At 43.5% G+C, this 20,486-nt stretch overlaps 1 protein-coding gene across 4 annotated transcripts in view; it reads left to right on the top strand.

The window, feature by feature from the left end:
* The first annotated feature begins 391 nt into the window (after positions 1 to 391).
* MFSD2B (major facilitator superfamily domain containing 2B) overlaps positions 392 to 20,486 on the top strand; it is a 133,841-nt gene continuing 113,746 nt past the window's right edge. For 2 of the 4 annotated variants that reach the window (XM_029596006.1, XM_029596007.1), the window contains exon 1: positions 392 to 566. In XM_029596006.1, the coding sequence (XP_029451866.1) occupies positions 474 to 566 (93 nt within the window). In that variant the 5' untranslated portion in view covers positions 392 to 473. The remainder of the gene's footprint in view (positions 567 to 20,486) is intronic. The other 2 variants (XM_029596005.1, XM_029596008.1) reach the window with 2 other exon arrangements.

The following is a 20,486-nucleotide window of genomic DNA, read 5'->3' on the forward strand; positions in this document are numbered from 1 at the left end:
TCACCCTGGTGATATTGTAACTGTAGAAGCAGACTGACTTTTCTGACATTGCTGAGAGTTGCACCTTGAGACTCTATGTTGTTATCATGCAAGAAGCATTGGAAGTAAATGTATTTCTGTTGCCTGCACGGTAAGGCAGCAGCTTGAATCTACATCGGTGTGTTAGTTCTAGGATGCAGGACAAACTTGCATAGCAAAAAAAAAAAAAAGCACAGTTGATATCAATGTATCCATTCAAATGTGCAGTGGAGAAAAAAGAAGGGAAAGAAATATCTAAAGAAGAGAAAAGAAGAGAAAGTGAAAAAAAAATGATTAGGAAAACTAGAGAGAGAGGAGAAAAGGAAATGGAAGAAGGGAAGGGAAAGGGGTGTGGGACAGCAGTAGCTCATGGGCTCCGCCTCCCTACCCCTGTCCATCTGGCAGGGACTCAAAAGTCTGAAAGCGAAGCTGGGGTCAGGCTGCCGCCTGCTGCCATGGCTGAGCCACCGGGAGACACTAAGCAGCCCCCCAAGGGAGTCACTCATAGCAACAGCAGCAGGCTCTATTCGCTCCGCAGAGCCAGACAGGTGAGACACTGCATGCCTTTCCCCCAGTCCTTCAAATTCAAGTTTCCGAGACGATTCCAGCACAGGACATCACTGGTCAGTACAGCACCTGTTATCACTGTGCAGTATCACGACTGCAGAGCAGTAACAGAGCAAAGGCAGACAACATACCCAGAGAAGAGGGTTTGCAATTAAGAAGCATGCAATTCCTGTTTTGGCTTTGAAGGGAGGGTGGCAATTATCAGAAAGTAGCACAGAGTTAACCCAGCCTGTCTTATCTGTAACATGCAGCTACTCCTTTCCATGAGCTCCTTTCACAAACTCACTTGTCTGGGAATCCCTGATAGTGATGAGGCAAAACTCCAGCCTGGACATGACAGATATAGTGTAATTGGCAATTCAGAAAGTTTCAGCTTATACTAAATTAAAAAGACTTTCCTTCTAAGAGCACTTTCAAATATATATTTTCCATTTGTACTTTGCAAGTGACAGCTAATAATTTACTTACCAATTTGCTGGGGTTTATTATGCTCCCTGTTTATCAATTATTTGGAAATGTAGAGTCAGGGGTTTTATGAGGCACTTGCTGGTCAGTATTTGAAATCTACCAAGTTACATAGGTTACAGGACAGCATTAGCACAGGTCTTCCTATGCTGTCCTGGGGACCCCAGGCGGGTTTAGGAAGCCCTGCTTTAACAGGGATGCAATCTAAAATGAGTCCATTTTTGTTAGTTAGCCAGCACGAAGTTCAGCAGGCAGGCTCATTTTGTTGAACAAATACTATTCATATATGCAGAGAATATGCTGACAGATAAGGACCAGAAGGCCCTGGCAGCCTGCTCAGTTTTTTTTTTTGCGATACCATAGACCACAATTGATCTCTGGCTTTCTTTCAGTTATGAGATATTTTTAGTTACATCATGGTGAAAGCCTTAATAGGTAGCACTGTGTCAGGAAATGCAAAGCTGCTAAAGCAATCTTTCCAGCAAAAGGTGTTACAGCCTGTTCTGTTTTTGCTATTACAATATTGTAGAAAGTAGATGTAAGAGGTAACTGTCATGGGAAGCTCTAATCTTTTCATAGATTTTTGTGGTAATGGTTATATTTAAAATATCTATTATTCTCAAGGTTTTGTGACTGCTCAGTTACTTTTAATGAGGGTGTTAGCTTTAGATAGTTCTGAGACCGCAGAGATCAGATTTTGAATGGAAAGCCCATATAAAAACTGTATTTGCAATAAATTCACAAGACACCTATCCCTGCTTATGAAAGCAACAGTTCTGCTGATTATTCTAACATTAAACAAGGAATTCTGGGTAAAGCATGGAACTTAAAAAAAAATCTTGTAGCATACCCAGGGCATCTGTAATATCCTTGTTATCTGATTGGGACACAATCAGAGTCATGTGTGGTGGATATTGGGGGGGGGGGGGGGCATAGGAGTTCTTGCTTTCACCATTACTGTTCAATATTTTTATGCATCCATTAGGGAAACTGACTTATAGGGATGTGCAGACAAAAAGGTTTCGTTGCGTTTGTGATACGTTGTCGTTGAGGGTCGATTCCGTTGAATATGGAAGTATGGAGAATTCCATAAGTTGTGGATCTGTCCATACGTTTCCCGGTTCCCTAAATACAAATTTAAACCCCCCACCCTCCTTAATCCCCCCCCAAGACTTACCAAAACTCCCTGGTGGTCCAGCGGGGAGTCAGGAAGCCATCCCTGCACTCGTTTGCGATTTCCTCATGGCGCCGATAGCCTGTGTCACAGGGGCTGCCGGTGCCATTGGTCAGCCCCTGTCACATGGTCACCAGCGCCATCTTGTGCTCCTACCACGTGACAGGTAGGTCATGTGGCAGGAGGTCGCTCCGGGACCCCCGTTGGACCCAACCGGAACTTTTGGCCAGCTTGGGGGGGCCTCCTGACCCCCCCAAGCTGGCCAAAAGTTCCGGTTGGGTCCAACGGGGGTCCTGGAGTGGAGGAGCATGTGACGCCAGCGTCACCAGCGCCATCTTGTACTCTTACCACGTGCCAGGTAGGTCATGTGGCAGGGGGTCGCTCCGGGACCCCCGTTAGACCCAACCGGAACGTTTTGGTCTCCTGACCCCCCCAAGCTGGCCAAAAGTTCCGGTTGGGTCCAACGGGGGTCCCGGAGCGACCTCCTGCCACATGACCTACCTGTCACGTGGTAGGAGCACAAGATGGCGCCGGTGACCATGTGACAGGGGCTGACCAATGGCACCGGCAGCCCCTATGACACAGGCTATCAGCGCCGTGAGGAAACCGCAAACGAGTGCAGGGATGGCTTCCTGACTCCCTGCTGGACCACCAGGGAGTTTTGGTAAGTCTTGAGGGGGTCAGGAGGGTGGGGGTTTAAATGTTTATTTAGGTTCACCGTATTCAACAGAAATCTGTTGAATATGTTGGGAGTCGCGATGCGTTTCGCCTCCCAACGTATTTTTCGGATCGCTAAAAATAAGTTGCGGATTACAAATACGGTGAAAACGAATGCACACCCCTACTGACTTATGATCTTAGTCTTCTGAGCCGTATTTATACAGATAACATGCAGTTAAGTTGCCCTCTGGATTCAGATACCGTTCAAATGATAGCTGATTAGCTCTTGACAAATATGCTGGCTCTGAATGGGAATAAGTCAGAGGTTCTTTGGGTTGGTGATGGTCCCCTTAGTTTCAATTGACTGTGATTAATGTTGAGTGAGTGAATGTTCCTGTATTATTGGAGGTCATATCTTTGGATGTAAAGCTTGATTCTCTTTCCCTAAAGCAGTGTTTCCCAACCTTCAGGCCTGATCAGGTGTGCCACAGAAACTTCACCACTGCCTGATGCTCAGATTCAGGCCAGCACTTGGGCTCTGATTTTAGTTCTTCACAGCAATAAGGGATACCAGTGATGGTTCTTAAATGTGTAGAGGCTTCTTTCTCAGTACATAAAATCATGCATGACTCTTTCTAGCTACAGCATGAGCCTGGGAGTGTGGAATTTAATGGGTAGCATGCAAAACATGGATATCTGGACCCCACTTTATGCACACAGCGCCTCCTCATCTTCCCTGTCTTTGAGCCCTTCTAGTCTCTGTCTTATCCCCAGGCTGAGTGAGACAGGAGAAGAGTGCACTGAGCACTGGATGAGTGTTGGGAACAGCAGCAGTGAAGGAGCCCTGGCAGCCACATGCAGCAGCCAAGGTAAATAACTGAGATGGCTGCCCGTATCACATCTTTTCCCTTCTGCTGCACGTGTGTATAGAGGGAGCTGGACTATCATGATGGGTTCATATATGTCTCTCTCCCTTTGTTTTAAAATTTGGAAGAGAGACTGGTGGGGCTCTAGGTGTTTTCTTATCTCATTTTTTTGGCCATGAATCCTCTCAATGTCCTCACTGCCTGCTTTTTCTTGATGTAGATGTGCCTTAGCTTTGAAAATGTTGAGAAGCACTGCCCTAAACAAGTTTTGCAGATGGTACAGTCAACCCATTTTAAATTGTGCCTGGTGTATCGTTTATGGCTTCCTTAAGATAAGGGATCATTTCAGTCAGTCATGCAGATTTTGGTTCTGTCGCACTTGGGCTACTTCAGTGGCCTTTTCATTGGTCTCCCTGTGGCCAAAAAGGTGGGACCTCATCTACTGAAATATTGCAGGCTCTGCATCTGCTTCCGGTAAGGTGTAGAGTTGAATTCAAAACCTTAATGCTCACATTTAGACTGATGGATGAGAAGGGACCCAGAATACTTAAAAGATCAACTACGTTTGTCTCTACTGCCTAGAGCATTGTGCTCAGCAAAGAAAGGACTATTGGTTGTGTCTACTTGTAAAATGATTTAAAAAGTCAGGCTGCAGGCGTGGATGTTTTCAGTGGTAGCTTCACTGCTTTGGAATAAATTGCTGCAAGATATTGAGAGGGCTGAAATACCTGAAGTTCGGTAAAAAAGTGACGACATGGTTGTTTCCACATTAATTGTGAGCCTTCTGGGGACAAGGAAATACCTACAGTACCTGAATGTAATCCACTTTGAAGTGGCTGAAAAGCGGAATATATATCAAATAAAATAAATACATGAATAATACTGTTTCTGTTAAGCTATAATAATGCTATAATAATGGGAGACTTTAACCTCCACGTGGACAAATCACCACAATCTTCCAGCTGTGAAACATTTCTCACTACACTCAAGTATATGGGCTTTAACCAAATCATCAAGGAACCAACACATAAAGCGGGTTACACCCTGGACTTAATCTTCATTAACGAAAACCTTACCCCCGCCTCCTCCACGATCTACTCACCAGTTCTCTGGTCAGACCACAAGGTGATCTCTATTACTCTGAAGAACATCCAACCCTCCCTTAACCCTATGCAAAGATCCACGATTCAATACAGGAAACTATGCAACCCCGACACCATTAACACTCACCTATCCTCTGCATTAAACAATCTTGACCTCACTGACGCAGATTCAGCTACATCTTCCTGGATCAAGATAACAAAGAACATTGCAGACCTTACTTGCCCTTTAACTACAAAAATCTCAACTCCCAACCAGAACAACAAAAATCCCTGGTACACCCCACACCTGAAAACCCTCAAACAAGAACTCAGAAGTAAAGAACTTTTATGGCGAAAAAACCCATCACAATCTAACCGGGAGACATACAAGTCTCTCATGCATCGCTACCGGTCAGCTATCCTACAAACTAAAAGGGACTTCTACTCTAAGAAAATTCACCATTTCATTTTCGATCCCAAAGCTCTATTTTCTCTCGTCTCGTCTCTCACTAAATCCTCTCCCCCATCCATCCCGGACGATCAAGCCGCCAAAAAAGCCACTGAGCTAGCAACTTTCTTCAAGAAAAAAATCACAGACCTCATAACTCCTCTAAATGCCAACTCGGGCTCCCATTTGCCCCCCCTCTATTCAGCACATTTACAACAGAACATAACTTTGGAAAAATTTGAACTGATTTCCTCCTTAGAGATCGAAACTGTCCTAAAAAAACTTAAACCTGCTTCACACCCCACAGATGCGATCCCCTCCAACTTACTCATTGCCATCCCTAAAACTGTCGCCAAACCGATCGCAGACATTATCAATTGTTCACTAATTCAAGGCTCAGTTCCAGACCCTCTGAAACTCGCAATCCTCAAGCCTCTCCTGAAAAAACCTAGCCTTTCCCCAGATGACCCAGCCAACTATCGACTCATTGCAAATCTCCCCTTCATCTCTAAAATCCCGGAAAAAATAGTAAACAGACAACTGACGGAGTACCTAGACGACAACAAAATTCTAGCACCATCTCAATTCGGTTTTTGTAAAGAATGGAGTACTGAAACTCTTCTAATCTCTTTAACTGACACAATACTCCTGAACCTTGATAAAAAACAATCCTGCTTACTCATACTCCTCGATCTATCAGCCGCATTTGATACGGTTAAACACTCTCTACTCTTGGAACGTCTAGCTGACATCGGAATCAAAGACACTGCTCTTAACTGGTTTAAGTTATTTCTACAAAACAGATTCTACAAAGTCAGAATCAACAAGGAATCACACCCCGTCGACTCCTCTATGGGAGTCCCTCAAGGCTCCTCATTATCACCAACTCTTTTCAACATATACCTTTTACCGCTATGCCAGCTCCTTTCCAAACTAAATCTTAACCATTTCATTTACGCAGACGACGTACAAATTCTTATACTAATTAAAGAATCCCTTCAAAAAACACTAGAATTCTGGAACACCTGCCTTTTATCCATCAACAACTTGCTCTCAAGCCTTAACCTAATCCTCAATCTAATAAAACGGAAATACTCCTTATCTCTCAAGATGATAACTACGCTAGGACAAACTCGAACCAAATAAATCAACCATCCTTTTCTACCGAAGTGAGAAATCTCGGATTTATCATGGACGATCAACTAAACCTAAAGAGATTCGTCAATAACACTGCTAAGGAGGGCTTCTTTAAATTGCAAGTCCTTAAAGACTCAGACCACTCTTACACGTCCAAGATTACCGTTCAGTCCTCCAAGCAATCATCTTCTCTAAAATCGATTATTGCAATTCTCTGCTAATCGGCATTCCAGCTAATACCCTTAAACCCCTTCAAATTCTGCAAAACTCCGCAGCCAGGATACTGACCAAGACCAACAAGAGAGACCATATTACCCCTATCTTAAGGAGCCTACATTGGCTCCCAAAAAAGTACAGAATCTTATACAAAACACTAACAATCGTTCACAAAACCATACACAATCTCATTCCGCTGGATTTCAACATTCCACTTCAATTTCATCTACCAACCAGACCAACGAGAACAGCTTACAAAAACACTCTCATACCAACTCACATCAAATCTTCTTTAAGCAAACGTTCCATTTCTGCAGCAGGTCCAACACAATGGAACTCTCTACCGCCAGCACTCAGGACAGAACAATGCCCAATCAACTTCAAAAAGAGACTAAAAACCTGGCTTTTCGAGCAAGCGTTCCAATTATGATAACAATATACCTCAACACCACCACACTAGCCAACAGGCTAAATAAAGACTCTTAAACCAAGCTTATAATATCACATTTATAATAAGATAAAGTTCCGTTTTTGTTTCCCTTTTTCTATTATGTTCCATTTTTTTCCCCACATATACTGTACCAAGTTTTATTCCCTGTTCTATGTAATTAGCATTCTCTCATGCTTGTTTTCAGTTACAATGTAAACCGAGATGATATGCGAATTCGCATGAATCCCGGTATATAAAAATGGTAAATAAATAAATAAATAAATAAATAAATAATCTAGCCCAACTCTGCTATATAGAAAACATAATCAGTTTTAGAAGTCTATCACAGTTTGCAGAACTCTTCTTTCCCCCTGGAACTGGCAAAATGGTATTTCCCTATATTAAATTTTGTCTATCCCTTAGGTCCTGGATTTCTTTTTAAAAAAAGGTTGCATATTTGTTGAAGCCTTACTGCACTAATGGTACAAGCATCAGCAGGTAGTGAAGTAAAACATAAAGTTTAATGGAAGATCAATATGGATGAACACAAAAGTGATGGGAATCCTAAAAGTGATTTTGAAAATGAAAACCATCTACAGGCTTCCAGTTTGTAGATGGGATTTTAATTTAGTGTTAGGAGCTCTCAGCAGTCCCCCATTCACAACTTTTAATGTTCGTAGTTGACCATTTCCTTGTGGCTTTATTCTCTTTTATTACTTTGACTTCAAGGTTTGAAAAATTACAAGCTCTGTGAGGTCATGGTTGATTTGGAAATTTCTAAGATGGGGCCCCTAATGTTATACATCTAAGTAGGTGCTCACCTCTGGTTAACAATCTGTAAAGGGGTCTCATTAAGCCACCATTCCATGGTTTTAACATCTGATCAGAACCCAAGTACTTGTAAACTGGTTCCAAATACATATTTTATTATATTTAATTGATTTCTATTCCACTTTTAGGCACTTGAGAGCAGATTACATTCCAGAGAATAATTATTTTTGGTTCCGCACACCACTGTTGATAGTAAAGCCAATTAACTACTCATGCTATTTTTCTATAGCACTAATATGCAAATAAGCTCATAGAAAAATAGTATTTCTCCAGGAAATTTTGAAAAAAACTTTAACTACACCATAGTTAAAGTTTTTGCACGTTACTGTTATGAAACCAATTTCACCCATAATTTCACTATGAACTAATAGTTAATGAGCCGCTTTGCATAATTTTGCATCGCAGCGATTCATCAATTTAAATATATTTTTATGAATATAAAACTATGAAAATTTATTTATGAAACCAAAAAATTTTGCAAAGTCACTTAGTGTGTTAAAAGGGAAAACAGTGTGCCTTATTGCAAATAATGTGCACTGTTTGCCATTATTTGCCATTTTTGTATGCAAAGTGAACTTTGTGAAATTTGGCACCCCTTAGTACACCGGCATCAAAGTATCATACATTTCCTAGTTTCAGAATTCCTACCCATTCTAAATTATTTACTAGACTGAAAAATGATGGCAGAAAGAGACTACAAGGCCTATCTAGTCTGCCCATCCACACCAATTGCTCAGCTCTACAATTCCTCCAATTCCCTCAGAGATCCCCTGTGCTTATCCCATGCTTTTTTGAATTCAATACTGTCCTTATTTCCACCACCTCCACTGGGAGGCTGTTGCAATGATCCACCACCCTTTCTGTAAAGAAATATTTCCTCAAATTACTCCTGAGTCTATTCTCTTTTACCTTCATCAAATGACCCCTATTTCAAGAACTTCCTTTCTGTTGAAGGAAGCCTGCCTCCTTTGTATTGATACCTTGGGGGTATTTGAATGTCTCTAACTATTATTGTTTGCAAGGTTTTGTTTGGGTGGACCCTTGGACACTGTGGCAGATGACCACGCCCACAGGGGGAAGTCCCGTGAGGGGCCACAAGTCAAACTCAGCTTTAGGATACACAATACAGAATTATCTTTTATTAAACAGAGTTGAGAAGACACCAGAGGTGGCAGTAGTGAGTAGAGATGAAGCCCGGCTGGGCTTGTAGTCCCTCAGGACACTGGAACAACAGTCCCTCAATAGCTGTGATGTAGTGGAAAGAAACTGAGATAGTGAGTACAGTGGAGCATACACAGGGTTCTGGTATAGAGCCTCGGTTGATTACTCACACAGCGGTTACTCCCGGAAGGTAACACAGAAGCTGGAATAGAGGCAGGCCCTCGAGGAGCAAGTACCTGGTTCCAGGGAACAGCTCTGAGAGAATATAGATGGTAACTCACTGATGGTAAAGGCAGTGGTTTCTTCCAAGCAGAAGTGAGCTCAGGCAGCGAGTCCGGGAACATGGGCCCTCGAGGAGCGAGTACCGGTTCCAGATAGCGACCTGAAAGAAGAGAGAGAGGCCCCCAAGGAGGGGCTACTCCGATAGAGTAAGTCCAATTAAGGAAAGGCAGAGTAGCTAGGTACGGAGAGCAAATCTCATCCGTAAGGAGTCCCTTCACCTTGCTAACTTGATTAGCTAGCAAATAGAGTAGGCTTTTGTATCCGGGATGCGCGATGTCATCACAGGGGGACGCCTCTGAAGATCACGCCAAAGAAGGAATAAGAAGCAGGGCCACGCGGTGCGCGTGCCCTATGGTAGCTGAACAACATGGCGGGATGCAGCGCCCAAGCCGGACCGGGGACGCTGGAGAGGACGGTAGGCAGACGCCGCGGCAGCCAGATCCATCAACCGCGGGAGGAGTCGCCAAAGAGGTAAGGAGGGCAGAGTGGAGACGTCGGGCAGCGACAGTCGTAACACTAACGTATCTCTTACTCTGCCTTTCCTCTAGGGTATACAGTGTAAATCTTTAAGTCTGTTCCCATATGCTTAACAGCGAAGACCACTGATCATGTTAGTAGCTACACTGTAGTCTGACTCCATCTGGTTTATATCCTTATTAAGATGTGGTCTCTAGAACTGTACACAGTATTCCAAGTGAGGTCTCACTAGGGACTTATGTAAGGGCAATATCACCTCCTTTTTTCTGCTAACCATTCATCTCTTTAGTCATCCAAATGTCTTTCTGGCTTTTGCCATCACTTTATCCACTTGTTTATCCACTTTGAGATCATCAGAATTGATCACCCCCAGTTCTCATTCTTGTTTCGTACATAGAAGAAGTTTTCCCCAATACTATTTTGCTTCCTTGGGTTTTGCAGCTCAAATGCATAGCTCTGTATTTTTTAGATGTAACATTTTAGTCAGCCATGGGAAGTTCCGTAACTGGCCGCACATATCCCTGAACTTTGCCAACATGGCCATGACATCACCATACCTCTAGACCTCTCTAGGTGCGTGCCAACACTTGAAGGCCCTGTGGTGGTGGGAAACAGAACCACTGGCACTCAGTGATGTCATGTAGCTGGGAATTAAACCCTATTCGCACTCCAAGTCATGCTTCAGCAATAGGTCCTTCTGCCATGTAGTGCATGTTGCTTGCTGTCTCTGTGTTTACTTTGCCTTGTCTTGTCTCCTTTTTATCCTGCCTTGCTCTGTCTTGTTGTTGCCTTGTCTTGCCCTGCTTGTGTCTTGTTCCCCAGTTCCTTGTCTTCATCTTGTCTGTCTGTCGCTGCCTGACTTCTGTTTCTGACCCTAGTGATGGACTTGACTATTCTTCTGCTTGCCCCAATGTTAGCCTGGACCTGGGCACACTTTGCTCACTGCCAGCCCTGACCTCTGCCCAATACTTGTCTTTGTCTGACCATTCCTTACAGGACTCTTGCCTAAGCCCTGTCAGCCCCTGGAACCCAAAAGCTCAACCTGTGGGGAACAGGGCTGATATTGGTGAAGCCCTTGAGCCAATCTCTGTAAGAGAGAGTCCACCTGCTGTTGACATGGGCCTAATGGGTTTGCCTGCTAGGCTACATCAACCATGCCACAGCCCAAGGGCTCTCATCCATTATAGATTGCTGAGGCCATGAGTTCAGTACACTTGTACCTGGCTCAGGCTATCTCCGGGTTGGCTCTCCAGGTCTAGCAGCAGCAAGACCAGCTCCATCGTATGGCCACCATACTCCAAGACCTTGTGACCTGAATGGATTCTATTGAGGTTCAGGTACCTGCACCTGTTTGGCACCTCCTCCAGCCATACTGACTCGGCATCTGGGACCCATGCCACATCTACCACCTCTACCCAGGTTTGAAGGGGATCCTAAGGCCTGCAGAGGCTTTATTAACCAGTTCAGGATGCACGTTGATCTACAGACCACCAGCTTCCCCTGGGATTGAGCCAAGGTAATGTTTATGCTTTCTCTCCTGCCCTAGCCTGGGCCTCACCTCTAAAGAAACAGAACGACCCCCTGGTGGAGAATCTGGACAACTTCTTGAAACAATTCTGGCAGATATTCAATGAGCATGGTCAGGTCTCATCTACTGCTACTGAGTTACTTCGCATCAGAAATGACACTAGTTGCTCAGCCTCTGCCTCTATTGCGCAGCTTGGGGCAGTTTGCTGGCTGTTGCCCCTGAAGATGCAGGCCAAGCCTAGGGTTGATTGGAGAGTGTGGCATGGTGCCCCTTAGTGGCATGTCCTTAGGGTGATGCCTGTTTGGATCTGACGGAAACTTATCCTCGAATACTGCTGTAGCAGGTTTCTTTGTAGCGGTGGCAGCGCTGAGGCTTCTCCTGGAGGTGATGCTGACACTGCAACCTTTTAGGCAAGGAAGTTATTGGTTAAAGTTACTTACTGGGTGACTTTCATTAAGATAGGAGGTTGGGGCAGGTTTATACTCATTCTCTCTCCTTTGCCAAAATTAAGATTCATCTTCCAATCACGTGACCTTTTGCCATAACTTAAAATGACATATTGCACACCAAGGCAGTAGCTTAATATAATTCTCTGAAGTTTATTGAAGCTAACTTCACATAGGAGAGGTTACACACAATATTACTAAAATGATAAAGGGGATGGAACAGTTCCCCTATGAGGAAAGATTATAGAGGTTAGGACTGTTCAGCTTGGAGAAGAGACGGCTGAGGGGGGATATAATAGAGATGTTTAAAATCATGAGAGGTTTAGAACGGGTAAATGTGAATCGGTTATTTACTCTTTCGGATAATAGAAGGACTAGGGGGCACTCCATGAAGTTAGCATGCGGCACATTTAAAACTAATCGGAGAAAGTTCTTTTTCACTCAGCGGACCATTAAACTCTGGAATTTGTTGCCAGGGAATATGGTTAATGAAGTTAGTGTAGCTGGGTTTAAAAAAGGATTGGATAAGTTCTTGGAGGAGAAGTCCATTATTTATTTATTTTATTTTTAGATTTTTATATACCGGTGTTCCTATATGAAATAAAGATCACATCGGTTTACATTGAAACAGAACATGAAAATTGCCAAAAGGCATTACATAGAACAAGGTTATGAAACTTGGAACAGAGTACATAAGTTCAAAATTTAACAATAACGTTGTAACATTGATGACCAAAAGATAAAGGAAAGAAAAGAAAAAGACTTAAACAATTAAGTTGACAGGTCTTATTGAGCATAAAAATTATAACGTATAAGTGAGAAAGTCTCAAGTGTCCTGCAGCAAGAGATTAGATACCGAAGTAGGTAGTGGTATGGAAAATGGGGGTTTGTGAAGAAGATATGCTCTTGCTGGTTGGAGGGGAAAAAATGATGATCATGGTCCTGGAAAAGCTTGGCTAAAGAGCCAGGTTTTAAGTTTTTTTTTGAATGAAGAGTGGCAGAGCTCAAGCCGAATGTCTGGTGGGAGCGCATTCCATTGAATGGGGCCTGCTGTAGATATGGCACGTTTATAATGCGAGGATTTTGTTGAAGGTACATAGAGTGTGCCTTTATATGCTCCTCTGATGGGTCTAGAGGAGGAGTGAGGGCGTAGTTGGTTACATAATTGAAGAGGAGAGATATTGTGAATGGATTTATGAATTACGGTGAGTACTTTATATAGGATCCTTTGCTTTATAGGCAGCCAGTGGAGGAGCTTGAGAATGGGGGTGATGTGATCTCTTTTATTCGTATTGGTAAGGATTCTGGCTGCAGAGTTCTGTAGCATTTGGAGGGGTTTGATGGATGAATATGGAAGGCATTACCTGCTATTAATTAAGTTGACTTAGAAAATAGCCACTGCTATTACTAGCATCAGTAGCATGGCCCTCGCAATCTCCTCCCAAATCCATAGAGATTAATTCAGAGGAGGATGCATAGTTTGAAGTCCAGGTAATCCTCAACTCTAAATACATCCAAAGCAAACTCCACTACCTCATATCTTGGAAGAGGTTTGGCCCCAAAGAAAATTTGTGAGTACCAGTTTCAGACATCCAAGCTCCCCTTCTCACCCGAGAGTTCCATTGCCTCTTCCCACATAAGCCTAAGCCTAGGACATTGGGGAGGGGGCTTGGGGGGTACTGTAATGTTTTGCCCAGCCTTGAGAAGTCCAGTGACTGGCTCCACTTACCCCCAAATACTACCAATGCAGCCGAGATTCCACCATGCCGCTGGGTCTCCCTAGGCTTGCGCACATGCGGCGTTCCAACTCTTGAAGGCCTTGCAGCAGTAAACTGAAACCCAGCACTCAGAGATGATGTCAATTGGCTGGATATATGTAAACCCCAGCCACGCTCCAAGCCTTGCCACAGCAACAGGTCCTCCTTGCCTTGCAATGAGTATTGTTTGCTGTCTCTGTGCTTTACCTTGCCTCCTTGTTACCCTGCCTTGCTCTGCCTTGTTATTGCCCTGTCTTGCCTTACCTTGACAGCTTGTGTCTTGATCCCCAGTGTCTTGTTTTCATCTTGTCTGTCTGTCTTTGCCTGATTCCTGGTTCTGAACCTTGTTAGGGACCTGACTACTTTTCTGCCTGTTGCTTGCCCTGACCATGGCTTGGATCTGGACACCGTGTACTCTCTGCCATCCCTTACCTCTTCCCGCTTCTAGACTCCATCTGACTATTCCTTACAGGACTCTCGCCTAAGCCCTGCCAGCCCCTGGAACCCAAAGGCTTAACCTGAAGGGAATGGGACTCATATAGGTGAAGTCCTAGAATCAGTCCTTGTAAGAGAAAATTCACCTGCTGTCAACATGGGCCTAATGGGTTCACCTGCTAGGCTGTGTCAACAATGCTACAGCCCAAGGGATCACATCTGAGACATAAGAATTAAATCTTAGCGGCCAGACTCTAGCCTGTTCCTTAAGCTTCACTAGATCCTTCCTTGTGTTTACTGTATCATCTTGGGTTTCTACCTTTTGCAGACTTTTGTTAACATCTGCAAAAAGACCAGTCTTTCCCAATAGCCCTTCTACAATATCTCTTATGAAATATTGAAAAGATATGGTCCAAGGACTAATCCCTGCTTGCTGCATATGCTACTCCTCAGAATTATCTCCATTTACCACTACCTTTGTTGCCTCCAACTTAACCAGCTTCTAATCCAGTCAGTCATATTAGGGCTTATACCAACTCTCAATGTATTTTTTTTATTTATTTATATACCGACATTCGATCTCAATTGAGATATCACACCGGTTTACATTCAGGTACTGTAGGTATTTATGTCATTTATGAAGAACAGTGTCAAAGGCCTTACTGAAAAACAAGTACACTACATTCAAATATAAGAACATCATATTTGCCAAACTGGGTCAGATCAAAAGTCCATCAAGCCCAGTATCCTCTTTCTGTGGCCTGGCCATGTGCAGAAGGAAAAAAATTCTTTTCATTTTGTTCTTCATTTCGCTGGGACCCAAATTCATTTCATTAGTTTCATAGGGGAAAAAACCAATTTGTGTATTAGTTTCATTCATTTTTCGTTTGCCATTAAAGTCAATGGGGGAAGTATTTGCAGTCTATTTTTGGCTGCAGAATTGGGGTTTTCTTATCAATTCTGATGAAACTTCTGGGGAGCAATCATTAGAATGAGAAAAGAGCTCCAAGGTACTTAGACTGTGGTAAAGTGGCACCAAAGTGGCACGAATAGCCTAAGGCACTGTAAAGGGTCAAAGAGGTATCAGGAGTGGCAAGAGTGCTTTAACAGAGGTGCAAAGCAGCAGCGAGAGTGTCAAAAACACACCACAGCTTCAAAAGAGAGCACCGATAACAGTTGCATGAACCCTCAAAGGCAGCACGACAGGCAAAGTGGCAAGACAAGTGGCATCAACATCCTACAACACAATGAAAAGGGAACATAGCAAGCAGAAAGAGTGTCAGAAAAAACCACAAGGCGCCAATAAAGGGACAAAGCAGCAGAAAGACTAGCACCAACACACTGAGGAACCATGATAGTGGCAAGAACACCACTAGGAGTAGAGTGAGTCGTCTCGTGTATTGCAACAAGGCAGAATGGCAGAAAGTTGATAGGGGCAAGACAGGCTGGCGGAGCGGAGGTAGTCTGGCCCCTGTGGTTTTGATAGGGGCAAGACAGGCTGGCAGAGCTGAGGTAGTCAGGTCGCTGTGGTTTTGATAGGGGCAAGACAGGCTGGCAGAGCTGAGGTAGTCAGGTCGCTGTGGTGTTGATAGGGGAAAGACAAGGAGGCAAGACAAGACGAGGTTCAGCCCACGGATGGTGTTAGGCCGGTAGTAGTGGTCCCCAGCGCGCCGGGACCAGGACTTCTCGAAGTTGGGTTGTTTGTGAATGCAGCCAAAAGTGGGTGGTAAATCTAAATACCGGCATGAGACCAATAGTCAACAACTAGTTCAATAAAAAAAAAAAAGTGCAGTAAAAAAAAAGCCTGGCTGCCTGGCAGGCACAGCAGCTAAAAAGAAAAAATATCTTTTTCAGCAATAGAAAATTAATTGTAGCAAACTAGCAATAGCAATTGAATAAAGATTTGAGACACTCTGCGAGAGCTCAAACAGCAAACAAGCTTCTCAGATAGAACCCAAGAAGAGGGGAGCGGGGTGAAGGGGGATGGGGCCCCCTGCATGCGGTGCGGCTGTAAAACCGGGGCGTACTGTCCACCCGATCCGTCTTGAAACACGTAGAGATGTGCAGACCAAAAGTTTAAGTTCATAAGTCCATAAGTCGAAAGGGGGGGTCATTTGCAGTCAATATGGACATATGGAGAATTCCATGTTGAGTCTATGTCCATATGTGCAAATAAAAATTTAAACCCCTCACCCTTAATCCCCCCCCCCAAGACTTACCAAAACTCCCTGGTGGTCCAGCGGGGTCAGGACGCCATTTCTGAACTCCTTTGCAAGGAGCACGTGAAGTCGGCGTCACGTCAGAGTGATTAAATAAAAATTTAAACCCCTCACCCTCCTGACCCCCCCAAGCTGGCCAAAAGTGCCTTTTGGGCCCAACGAGGGGTCCGGGAGTGGAACCGCGATGGACCACGTGACGTCGGCGTCACGTCGGAGTGACGCGGACGTCACGTGATTCCCCGCGCGTCCGCTCCCGGACCCTCACGGAACTTTTGGCCAGCTTGGGGAGTTTTGGTAAATCTTGGGGGGGGGGGGATTAAGGAGGGTGAGGGGTTTAAATTTTTATTTAGATCAACAATCGCGATTTCCAACGTATTCAACATAGCTATGTTGAATACGTTGGAAATCCGATCGTTTACGCCTCATCACTTTTTTAAGTTAAAAAAAAAAAAAAAGTTGCGTTTTACATTTAAGTTCAAAACGAATGCACACCCCTAGAAACACGGACCAAGGAGTCTAACACGCACGCTAGGATCTGAAACATGATGAACTATGCCTGGGAGGGGTGGAGCTGCTGCGGGTGCAGATCTTGGTGGTAGTAGCAAATATTCAATCAAGAACCCCAGGGAGAGTTCCCTTTCCTTTGTGCAGGAAAGGGCTCCCTAGAATGGGTTCGCCCGTAGAGTGTGGTGGTTCCATTGGCATCTAGTGAGCTCTCGCTGGTCTTTTAAAATCTGGTGGACATAGTAGATATGCAAACGAGAATTTTGATGGCCGAGGCGAAGGAGGTTTCCATATAAACAGCGGTTTAACAAGTGTCAGCGGATACTAAGAGATAGGCTACACCCGGGAGAGTTCCCTTTCCTTTGAACCGGGAAGGGCTCCCTGAAATGGGTGCCCTGAGAGTGGGGCACGAGCCTTCAAAGTATGGCGAAGTGGAGGAGGTTTCCACAGTGGTTCAACATGGGTCAGCGGGTGTTAAGAGATAGGCAACACCCGGGGAGAGTCAGACCAAGGGTCCATCAAGCCCAGCATCCTGTTTCCAACAGTGGCCAATCCAGGCCATAAGAACCTGGCAAGTACCCAAAAACTAAGTCTATTCCATGTTACCATTGCTAATGGCAGTGGCTATTCTTTTTTTTTTTTAAATTCTTTATTTATCAGATTTTTCATTACAAATCAAGAAAAAATAAATCATATTTATAACATATGTTGTCATTTACATAAGTATTTCATCGTATAATATCCTTCCTATAATCTAAACCTCACCAACATATTAAAATAATGAATTATTGTTATTGCACATTCACAATAGCCCTTATATAAAGTAACTTATGAGTAGGAGGCAAGTGAAACTTAGAAGAGAAAATCATAGGAAATATATTTATAAATTGAAAAAAGGGCATTAACATAGCATATTTCTCCAGTTTAACTGAATTTCTACCCTTTACACATTGGTAGATATTGGAGAGGAAGTAGTTGGTAACTTGGCCTCCACAAATTTCTTTAACTGATCAAACTGAAAGAAAACATATACCTCGTTGCCTTTTTTCAATATACATTTACATGGATAACGTAAAACATAGGAGAAACCTAATTCAATAGCTTTCTGTCTAAGAGAAAGAAATTCTCTTCTCCTGATTTGAGTGGCCTGGGCCACATCAGGGAATAGCTTCACCGGCTGATCGTAATAATTCAAGGGAAACTTCCTAAAATATGCTTTCATAATTGAATTTACATCTTGCTTGTAAATAAAGGATGCCAAGAGGGTACCTCTCTCTATAACATCCGTACTTGAATTTTCCAGGAAGCTTGTTAAATTAGCCGGAATATTTGCTTGATTTATTCCTCCAACCGAGGCTCTCTTGTTTACAAAGTAACAACAATTTATAGATGGCAAATTCTCAGGCAAAAAAGAGAGAGCTTCGGTAAGAAATCTTTTTAATGTGGTAAAGGGGATTTCTCCCACTATTTTAGGAAAATTTAAAATCCTTATGTTTAGGTGTTTTGAGCTATTTTCAATAGCTTCCAATCTTCTTATGCAAGATATTTGATCTCTAAGGATTGTCCCATTGAATTCTTGTATCGCTTTAATCTTATTTTCTGCAACGCCGATTTTACTTGAAATTTGAGTTATCTGTTCTTGAAATTCATCTATTCTCTGTTGAGAATTATGGGCAACTGAGTCCATTTTCTTTTCCAATCTATTCATGGAGGCCCCAAGTCCCACCATCACCTCCCATATATTCTCCAATGTTATAGTCTGCGATCTAGGTGGAATGACCGTAGACTCACCTCCAGCTTCAGATATCCTCCGGGCTTGATTTCCTACAGGCACCCCCTCTCTCTCTGTTCCTTCGGTGCTCTGTAGCCCAGTCTCTCCTCCTCTCTCGCCGGAGCCAGCTCCTTCAACGGCGTTCTGAGGGCTTACAGTGCGCACATCCTCCGAGGTAGTGCCCCCCTCCTGCTCTGTCGCCTCCACCGCGTCATCGGTTAGCGTCGGAGCTGGTTCAGCCTTGGGGTCGCACTGAGCTGGAGGTTCGCGCTGGTCAGGGCTCAGGGAAGCTTCCTCCAAGAGAGCTCCCTGCTCTCTTCCACAGGGATTCCCAACAGGCTCCTCGGTGCCCCGAACTTCTGGAGCGGACAGGAATCGATCAATTTCAAGCGGAGTCAACGGTGGTAAGGATTCGGTGGGGTAAATCCTTACCTTACCTTTTCTTTTCGCAGGCATAACGAGATATTGAGGTAATAAAATTCTAAATTACAGCTCGAGCGTTCCTGCCTCCTGCTATGCAGCCATCAGTGGCTATTCTTTAAGTGAACTTAATAGCAGGTAATGGTCTTCTCCTCCAAGAACTTATCCAATCCTTTTTTAAACACAGCTATACTAACTGCACTAACCACATCCTCTGGCAACAAATTCCAGAGTTTAATTGTGCTTTGAGTAAAAAAGAACTTTCTCCGATTAGTTTTAAATGTGCCCCATGCTAACTTCATGGAGTGCCCCCTAGTCTTTCTACTATTCGAAAGAGTAAATAACCAATTCACATCTACCCATTCTAGACCTCTCATGATTTTAAACACCTCTATCATATCCCCTCTCAGTCGTCTCTTCTCCAAGCTGAAAAGTCCTAACCTCTTTAGTCTTTCCTCATAGGGGAGCTGTTCCATTCCTCTTATCATTTTGGTAGCCCTTCTCTGTACCTTCTCCATCGCAATTATATCTTTTTTGAGATGCGGCGATCAGAATTGTACACAGTATTCAAGGTGCGGTCTCACCATGGAGCGATACAGAGGCATTATGACATTTTCCGTTTTATTCACCATTCCCTTTCTAATAATTCCCAACATTCTGTTTGCTTTTTTGACTGCCGCAGCACACTGAACCGATGATTTCAATGTGTTATCCACTATGACACCTAGATCTCTTTCTTGGGTTGTAGCACCTAATATGGAACCCAACATTGTGTAATTATAGCATGGGTTATTTTTCCCTATATGCATCACCTTGCACTTATCCACATTAAATTTCATCTGCCATTTGGATGCCCAATTTTACAGTTTCACAAGGTCTTCCTGCAATTTATCACAATCCGCTTGTGATTTAACTACTCTGAACAATTTTGTGTCATCTGCAAATTTGATTATCTCACTCGTCGTATTTCTTTCCAGATCATTTATAAATATATTGAAAAGTAAGGGTCCCAATACAGATCCCTGAGGCACTCCACTGTCCACGCCCTTCCACTGAGAAAATTGTCCATGTAATCCTACTCTCTGTTTCCTGTCTTTTAGCCAGTTTGCAATCCACGAAAGTTATATTCTCTGTATCACATATGCACAAAACAGTTCTTATGACATCTGACAAATAAACAAAACACAGGTTATGTTATAAATTCTTATATTCACTTAGATACCAAAGGTTATATGCATATAAAAAGCAGTAGCAGGTGCAAAAATATTTACAGTGACACTTCCCTCACACATTTCTAGATGCATGACAGTATCATGAACAAATAGGAACTCAGTACCAGAGATTCAGTCTCAGGTCTTCAGATGGCGAATGATGCTCTCCTTACCGAATCTGATCTTCATCCTGATTCTCTCTGCTTTTATGCTATATTTTGGGCTTCCTATCCAACTATTCCATGTGAAGCTACAGCTTTTCTGTTACTAACCTAATTTTGTTATGTAGGCGAGTTCTGCATCTAACCTAATATTAGTTATGCAGGAAATTACCTTATAGCTGGTTTGTGAGTTCTAAGTTCTACTCATTCCACTACTCCA

This window comes from Rhinatrema bivittatum, chromosome 3 (assembly GCF_901001135.1).
Source record: "Rhinatrema bivittatum chromosome 3, aRhiBiv1.1, whole genome shotgun sequence".
NCBI classification, from domain to species: Eukaryota; Metazoa; Chordata; class Amphibia; order Gymnophiona; family Rhinatrematidae; genus Rhinatrema; species Rhinatrema bivittatum.